Source organism: Phodopus roborovskii, unplaced genomic scaffold (assembly GCF_943737965.1).
Source record: "Phodopus roborovskii unplaced genomic scaffold, PHOROB, whole genome shotgun sequence".
In the NCBI taxonomy this organism is placed as follows: Eukaryota; Metazoa; Chordata; class Mammalia; order Rodentia; family Cricetidae; genus Phodopus; species Phodopus roborovskii.
The window spans coordinates 7,699,649-7,709,276 of NW_026126424.1; the positions used below are offsets into that span (position 1 = coordinate 7,699,649).

At 36.2% G+C, this 9,628-nt stretch overlaps 1 protein-coding gene across 1 annotated transcript; it reads left to right on the top strand.

Moving 5' to 3' along the window:
• The first annotated feature begins 368 nt into the window (after positions 1 to 368).
• On the top strand, positions 369 to 7,937 carry LOC127223063 (rho GTPase-activating protein 20). Its single transcript, XM_051185557.1, has 5 exons — positions 369 to 549; positions 1,691 to 1,840; positions 4,205 to 4,246; positions 4,871 to 4,965; positions 7,858 to 7,937. Coding segments are annotated over exons 1-5 (438 nt in total). The 5' UTR covers positions 369 to 400; the 3' UTR covers positions 7,860 to 7,937.
• Positions 7,938 to 9,628: the final 1,691 nt, after the last annotated feature.

Here is a 9,628-nt window from a genome sequence, read left to right on the forward strand (position 1 = left end):
TAAAAAAAACCATACAGTTTAAAGACGTCACACTTTACTGTATCACCTTCATTAGGTTTGGTCATTTAAAACATAGGAAGGTTCTAAGTAATGGGTTTCATTGTGGTACTTTTATACATAGGTCCCATTTTATTCTATTTTTATTTACTCCCATCCAATATACATCTCTCTCTCTCTCTGTGTCCCTCTCTCTCTCACATAACACACACACACACACACACACACACACACACAAACATACACACACACACACACTAGTGGAGACCTGCTCTAGCAGTTAGGGCTATTTTTAATTACATATCACACTTTAAATTTAGTATAAAATTATATCCTATCAATTAACCACTGATGTCTGTTCTGTTAGTTTTTGATATATACCTGGGAACGCCTTTCTCCTGAGATGGAATCCATCAATGAGAAAGCCACTCCATCAGAAGGCAGATACCAAGCCCTGCCACTCCAAGTTCCCGTGGAGCTGAGAAAAGGCTGGAGAAAGAAGCAACGCCATCTCTTCTTGTTCAATGATGTTTTGATCGTGTCTAACAATGTGTAAGTACTTATGCAATCATTTTCTCATTAGGAAAGACTGCCTGTTCAATAGTGCTTACTGCTCCAAAATACAAAAGTTTCTCTTTTATTTTGCTAAGTAATTTGTCCCCACTTATTAGAAAGAATTGGTGAAAGGTTTCTTCTGCTGTCCACTCCTGAAGAAAACAGGATCATGAATGACGAAAGAGAACCAGAAATGGTGAAACATGCCATGATGGCTGATTGAGAAAGATTACAAGTTTCAAGAATTTATTACCTACATGGAGATGCTTTGCTCCTCAAAGTTAAACATGTTTAAGCATGACTGACAGGGATCCTCTTGATATATGTATCTAAATATAAATGTACCTTGTATGGACATAAATGTAGTATGATACTCTACTGGTAGCAAAATCATGAAATCCGTCTTTTCGCTCTCAAAGAACAAAGCCATTATAAAAGATGACAGCTCTGGTAGGGAAAGAGAGACCAATAGAGAAAAAGGAAAGAATTACTCCACAAGAGTTCTTGCCAGTAGAAACTGTGGAAGGAAATGACAGCCATAGGACTCAGCTGTGGTTTTCTATTTGGCTGCCACAGTTGCAATCCAGAATCTATTGCTTTAGTCTATTAACCACTTTGAGAACTGCTCAACTGCAATGTAGGTTTAGGACATATTAGTTGATGCAATTATGAAAGGAACACTGAAAATAACATCCCTAGAATATTTGAATTGTTTCTTAGCATTTGGCTGCTGCTTAGGAGTATTTTGAAATAGAGCATCTGCTCCTGGAATTTATGGAACTTTCCTGGTGTGTTTTTTAAGGAAGGAGGAAATCTTAGACCTTCGCTGTGTAATAAAAATCTTCTAGACTGATTCATGTGGAGTCTACATTTTTATTTTTAAAAAATAGTACAGTAATATTAATCACTATAAAGCCATAAAATACTATAATCTCTGAATTTGGGGGGTAGGTGAAAAGGTTTATTTAGTTTGGATGTGGTAAAAGCTTCCCTCAGCACAAGCTTTATTGAGCTGTGCTTGGATATTAGAGATGGATGAGTCCGCCTTGCTCTGTGGAAGGAAAGACAGGGTTTCTCCGAGAATGATTCCAACCACATTGAAAAGCAAACTAACAAAGTTGTTTGATTCTCTCCCTAGGCATAAGAAGAAGTTTAAGGTAAAATACGTCATCCCACTGAGTTACCTGTGGATAGGTGACTATGTGGACTTAGCGGGGACAGACAGCACTGCTGGCAGCAAGTCCATTGTCCTGTTCTGGCCCATGAAAAATTTTGTGGCCACCTTTCGGTAAGCTTTAACATGCATTTACAAGCTACAACTGTGGAAATCCAGTGTCAAATTCATACTATCTAGCATAGAATGAAAATAAAGATTTCTCGGAAATTTCAAAGATTAGGATCATTTTAATTTGACTGCACATAGGCTGTTGACTTGTTTTCCTGTCATGTGTTGATGCTTGCTTATCATTTATTTTCAACCACACAGCTTTCTACTTTTTAATGTATGTAAATGGATCAATACTGGCACTGACTGAAAGTGGTTCCTTTTATTTTTATCATTGGGTTTACAGCACAGTCCCATAAGCCACTTGGTGTGGAAGTGGGGACTGTTTAAGGTCTGCAAAAGTTGTGTACAGTTATGCAAGAATTTGCCACTATCTATAATCTCCTCTATATGATTGTCTACTATTATCTGAGCTTTAAATCTCCATGAATTCATTTTTTTCCCAGTGATATTAGGTAGTCTAATTTAGTTTCACTAATAGACTTTTATTCCCAAGTGGATTTTCTAAAGAATAGTGTTGAATATGCAAATAATAATTCGCTGAATGCTCAGACTCTTGCACATCTCTGTAGCAATTTACCAGGTTTGGTTCTACAGTAAGCATGTGAGACCTGATATCAACAGACAAGATCAGGGCTGGTTTGTGCTGTGCAGGGGAATTTTCCTGCATGCTGTCTTTGGTGGCATTATGAAAGGGACACTGGCTCTGGACACAGGATCTGCTGAGTAAATATATTAGATTCAAAATGACTACATTGCTATTCTTGACTACATGTTCCAGCACATACAGACATTCCTACTTGTTTTCTACATGAAGAGTTCATGTTAATGCCTCTCCTTATTCCTCCACCAATCCCTTCAGCATTACCACAGAGCTAAATTAGCTAGCATAGACTCATCATGTTAGAGCATTTTCTAGATTCTTGCAGATGACATAGAAACTCCATTTACACAGTATTTTGGGAGAAGAGTCCATGGTTGTGTCATTCTCTTTGAATCTTCTTTTCAATCTGTTGGTTGATTCATTAGAGATTAACAATTATTGGTATTTGTCATCACAGGGTGCATATGAGAGGAAGTAATTTTAGAAAAGGATGTGTGATAAATTTCTTGTGAACATTTCCATGAAACAATTCTTTCAAAATTTAGAATTGTTGACATTCAATTAAATAAGTCCTAGGCATTTTCAGTTATGTATATCACCAAATTCCACTGAGGTTTCTGCTTACATCACTTTTGTAACTTGGTGTTATTAGATGTGCTATCCATGCCCACATGCAGGATGTGGCCATTGGCATTGCCAACAGTTCTGATAGAGCTGGTTGCAAACAGAATGAAGGTGGGAATTATAGGAACAGCTAAAGGTAGAAACAAGAATTGTGCCAGTCCTTGAGGAAGAAGCTATCTATGATACCACAGGTAGTTTTAAAGTATTTCCATGTGCTTCTTCAGCCCCAATCATGAGTGTAGAACCATGGAAAATGGGGGGGGATGAAAGATCTGTGCATGAATGTTCTTAGAAACATGAATCATAATTTTAAGAAAGTGAAAACATCTCAAATATTAAACAAAACATGTCCCAGTGGTGTCAACATGGAGAATAAGGAAAATAGTGAATACAGTAGGGTTTTCTCTTTGAATAAGAAAAACATGCTTCAATCAAAGAGCATTGATGATTATATGATAGTGTGAATATAACCAATGCCACTGAAAACATAATACATGTAATTTAATAAAGTTTCAAAAATGTTAGTAAGTGGTACATTTATTTATTAGGCATTTTTAATTAAAATTTTAAATGCTGCAGTAGAACAGTAGAGGGTTTATTAGGAATTAGCACCAAATGAATTGATCATGAAGAGATGATTCTGTAGGAACTAATGTCTCATATTTCAATTCTGTAACTTGTGTTAAGAAAATAAATCATGATTCTGCTTCTCACTTGTCTCCCTTAAGAGGTAACTATGCTCTATTCAAAGGAGCGTTGTTTTACATGTGATTTATTGTAAATAATGGCATCATTCTATATAAACCCAACCTCAGTGTTCAGACATTAATTACCCCTTCATACACACCAAACTAAAGCCTAAATCAATGTTTGGCTTAGCCAAGATCACACTGCTCCTGTCACATAATTGCAGTGAAATCTTTAAATTCACAACCAACATCGACTCTCATGAACTTCCTGTCATGTAAGGTAACCAGTGAAAGAACAGGTAAATCAGAACCCAGTTGTACAAAGGATGCAACTTACAATTGAGCAATTGGTAACAACTGGTATTTAATATTTTTTGTGACTGATAATCTCAAAACTCTCAGCCTAAAAGTTGCCTACAGTCTAATTTTTTTTCACTTATTACTTTACAGTTCCCGTGAGCAGAAAGAACAGTGGCACTTTTACATCCAAAGGTATTTTTCAGTGTTCATATTTTAATTCTTTGATGATAAAAGAATGGCAGCTTCTGCAATCCAATGACTTCAGAGTGATAGCCCCTAACAGAATTATCCGAATATCTCCCTGTACTGCTGACTAGATGTTCTCTTGCTGCTGCCACATGCTCTCTAGTTAAAATGCATATCTTGTTCACTTTTGAGGAAGTTCTGGTTTCCATGATTATCCTTTCCTTTTCTCCAACCTACATACTAGAGTTAACAGTTCTCTTCACACACACATGCCCATTAAATTCTCGTCAGTAGAGATTATTCTACCATAGTACACTACACTACACTCATAGTACCTGTTGCTTCCTACCCTAGAAATCAAGAAAGTTTTTGGTCTTCTCCATGAAGGCCAAATTTTGCCATAAAGGTTTGCTTCCTAAACACAAATTTCACAGAAATCTGCTCTCTTCCAAACTCGGTCCTTTTGATGAAATATTTTCACATATTTCTCAATCCACATTTCATAATTGAATTCATACTTTTGTATGCACAACACAACAGTCATAGAAACACTAAGAATGTTTCACTTGAAAAATAAGCTACTAGATACTTCACTTTACTGCACTTTGTGTCTCTGTTGCTTTTGAGCAGATACATTAATGAAGCCAAGGAGATTGCTGAGAGAAAGAATATTGCACTGCAGATAAACACCAAGGACATCCCATACTCAACCAGTGCATGTGCATGTAAGAACAAGACAGATATTTGGAGTTACTGGGGAAGCAAGGTGGGCAAGATGCATAAGAAAGGGAAAATGAAGAGCAGTAAGGTATAGGGGCAAGGCAAAAGAAGAGGAAGGGGGAGAAGAGGAGAGATTGAGATTTGAAGCAGTACTGTATGGAAAATGTTCATATGTTTGTCATGCCTGCAATATGCCCTTCTGCATGTGAAAATTACTAGATAATATGAAGGAAGAGTAAGTTGAGTTAGCTACAGTCTCTAAACTTAAAACGAGTAGTTCCTAGTAAATGATTATGAATGTTGTAGAATTTCATTTGCAAAGAAAGTATTTCATGCTAAGATAAATTATTTTGTTTATTCAAACAATGATAAGTGTGCAGGGAAGTATAAGACAGCTAATGATCAGCTACATAACCATGGCTCTGTATCCTCTTCCTGAAGATTTCCTAGGCATAAGCATGCACATATTTTCATATAACCATTGCTTATTAATCACCTTTATAATTTTAACATTGATGTGTATATTTGTGTGTGTGTAAAATCAAACAAAAAACTTCATACACGCCAGACAATTGTTCTAACATGAAATTTTACCCCAAACCATAAAAGCCTACTCTTCTAATTCTTATTCAAATGTTGGTCTTTTTCTACTACTGGCTTCACTGGCAGTTAGCCATTTCATTTAGCTATTATGTCAGATTCAGTATATTGAAAGCATTTTTCCTTTCAGCAGAACACCAGATCAAATTGAGCAGAGACTATCACTGCTTCAACCCAGGTGTTTCTTACCTTTTAAAATGCTACTGGGTATAAAACATAATTAGTGTCAATATGATGCAACGCTCACCCTTTGATCATCCATTATTTCACAGAGATGTTGGTGTTATGATATTTTAGGTTTATCTCCTCTTTTTGTCTTGCACAATAACTTGACGCTGAAGAAAGACATATGACATATGTAAAGTGTTTTCTGGCAAATACTATAGGACATAAAATTGCTTTCCCCTGTTTTGCCTACCAGATTTGTTTCCAGTGGGAACCTATACAGACACTGCCTGCTCTGTTTCATCTGAGTCAAACACATTGTGTGCAGCATTGTTCAAAAAAACATCATCTTAAAACAAAGATTTATTTAATATTGAATTTCTTAAAAAACATTTATAATGTACAATTTTTATAGTAGAATCCTTTCCATACAATTTTGTGTACGGCAGATGATTGGTAGCTGCTAACTCTTCAATTTGTTTTCATGTGGAAAAGAGTTATTTCTCCATTATTCCTCATTATTCCTGAGATAGTGGAATATTCTCAGTGAACCAACATTGCTCTAAGTTTTTCATACATTGTTAGCATACACATTCCTTTGTGCTTCTCATTTCCCATGAGTAGGCAACTGTGATTCTCAACAAATGACAACTTCTACTTTTTTGATCAGTCTGCATTATTTTCTTTTTGTATTTTGGCTATCACAATTTTGGGAACTCTTTGAAATGCTTCTATATTTCAGTGTACTTAACTTTAATACATAATGTTATGTCTTTAGGCAAATTTAGAACAATTTTAGCTTTTGTAAATCATAGTACTTTTCTTCTTGATTTTCTTGTGCTTAATAAATTTTTTAGTATTCTTCATAGGTCACTATTAATTTTTCCTATACATAGATGGTAATTCTTGTAATTTCATTATTTTTATGTTTATTATTTGGTAGTTTAATACAATTATACAATGAATTTTGATCACATCTACTCCAAACTCCCTAATGCTCCTAAATGCTCTCAAATGAACCTGATTACTACCTCCCTGTTCTAATGTCTTCTCCTCTCTCTCTCTCTCTCTCTCTCTCTCTCTCTCTCTCTCCGTCTCTCTCCCTCAATCTCTGACTCTCTCTGACTCTCTCCTACCTAATGAGCCCAGTAAGTGAGATATAATATATTGGAGGAACACTTTGTCTTAATGTTATAACTTCTATATGTAACGATAAATATAGTATACAGGAATACAAAGAAGATAGAATTTCACAAAATAACTAAAATGACTTTAAATGATTTATTTGTACAGTACCCTCTCTTTATTATCATCTCAATTATACTATTTATTTAATGTTTGATTTGTTTTTAAACCATAAGCTTTTATATTTTTATCTATGTATATACTGGTCTGTATGATTGTAATTTGAACATGCATGCTATCATGAGGTGACCTTAAAGCTTTAGAATTATTTTTCTTTGCCTGTTACACTATAGGTCATTACACTTTGCCTTATATGCCTGCAGTAGTAACTCCATTTCACTTTTCTCTAATATGTTCATAAGAATTTGGTTAGAGTATTTTTTCTTTTTTTATTTTTAAAGTGCTCTATTTCTTCAAACTGTTTTGTTGACAAGAATACAATTACAAAGCAATACAAGAGTCCTTGCAATTATTATTTGGATTTTCATGTATTACAATGCCATGAAAACCCAATTTCATACAGCCATGAGAATTAGAAAATGCTCAGCATATACGTTTTTTGTTCCTCTGTAAAGAAGATATTCCTTTACTTTAAATTATAGGAGAAATTTTAGGCATTTATGAAAATATTGGCTAGTATTTATATTGTTCCCCCCTTCATATCCTTCCTCCCTCTCCACCTCTTCTCTCCTTCTTATGCTGTGTGTGTGTGTGTGTGTGCACATATATGTATATCTGTATGCATGTCTATGCTAAGGTATGTATGTGCATACAAGAGGACAATAGACATAGTTTTAGTAATTATTAAAGATGTGTGTTTGTAGAAACAATACTTGGAACTACTCAGAGCTACAAAGAGAGACAGACAGAAAGAGGCAGGGAAAAGAAGAGAAAGAAAGATCCTAACTTAAACTTTCCTCTTTTCTTTTAAAAAAACACTTCTACAGAAACATATGCTGCTGTCTTTACCTGATCCAGAGGAAGATCCCCACTTGTCCCCAACAGGGTAAATAAAATTTCCTTTGTGTCGACAATTTGGTGTCTCTCTGTGTTCTTGTCCCAATGCTGGGACCCTTTCATTTGGTGCTATGTCTCAGAACATGGGATTGATTTACATGATTGCTGTTCCAATTTTTGCACTTTCTGAACCTCTTCTCTTCATCCAACAGGAGCTTATTGGTGAGTTTTCCCTTACTAGCTCTCTGCACTTGGTGATGGGCTTGGGTAATGACCTCTTCTCCCGCAGGCCCACCATGGCTTTCCTAGCTACACAGCTCCAGGAGCTTACTGCAAGAGCTTCCTGCTAGACCTCAGTGAGCTGGGAGCTTGCACAGATGGCTGCTGCTGCAACCATGCTCCACTCATCCCACTCTGAAGATCAGCTTTATTTAGCACATTTTATTCAATAGATGAACACCTTCCCTCTCCATCTATCTTCACTACAGTCCATTCTCTCCACCACCCTCTTTCATAGCCCAGGTGAGGTGCATGCTCACTTTTTACTATTCCAGATGTCACTGCCTTTGAAAGTGTCCTCCCCCTCTTCTCTCTCTTCATTTATATCCAATCCACCTAGAGCCTGTCCAAAGTCACATAAGTAAAGTCTTCATGAGTTCAATCTGTATACACTGACAAGGACAAGGCACATGAGGCAAAACCACATTTTTCAATAGAGGCATAAAAATTCATCTGAATAAAACAGCAACCAATATTGAATAACCTGAACTGATTTCACTTCTATCCTCTACACCTGGGAGAAGCAGAAAAAAGCAATGCAAGAACAACACCCTGTTTTGAAGAAACTGAAATCATAAGACTATTGTCTTGTTTATCTGAAGTGTTCTCACAAGCACTCTGAATCCTCCTCACATGACTCCCACTAGAGTCCTCACTACCTGAAAATAAGTTTAGCCTGTATAGAAGGAGTGAAGACTATGTAATAATTGTGTAATAGTGTGCTTTATTTTATAACCATTTCTCTGTACTTCTTCATTGCCTTTATATGTAACAGCTACTAATTGGAGGCAGTAACTAACATTATCAAAAAGTTAACTACCAGTGCTAGCAATGCCTTGATAGGAGATGTCATTCTATAAATATATTTCTTGTATTGGTTAAAGAATAAAGCTTAATGAATAAAGTTAATGAATAATGCTGGCCAATAGGAAAACAAGATAAGCTGCACTAGGAGAAAAGGAGGATTGGGGAGAGGTAGGAGGAGAGTCAAAATGTAGGTCCAGGTGGACTAAAAGGTCCAGACCCTTTCTCTGGTAAGCCAAGACCATGGGAAAATACTTAGATTAATAAAAATGGGTTAATATCTAAGACAGCACTAGCCAACAAGAAATGCTAGCAACTGGCCAATAGCTTTATAGCTACTACAGTGTTTTTGTTGAGTTATTTGGGGCTGTCTAGGCTGTGGGACTAGGCTGGCAGGAAAACTGCTCTTAACAAAATGGTGCCTGCAATGTGGGTACTAAAAACTTCCATTTAAAACTTAACAAAAACTTAAAAAGGGATTTTACAAACAATAGAACAGAGACAAACAAGGTTTCTTGGCAGCAGCATTTTTCTTGGTGGGACTCTGTTTTGCTAGAGACAAGCAGAGATTTGTGTGGCTCCTTCAAGGGAAGTTTCCTGACTCAGCATTAAGCAGCAAACCCTGTTAACAATTTAAAGGTGTGTAAGACAGCTGGCAGTGACCACATCTCCAATCCA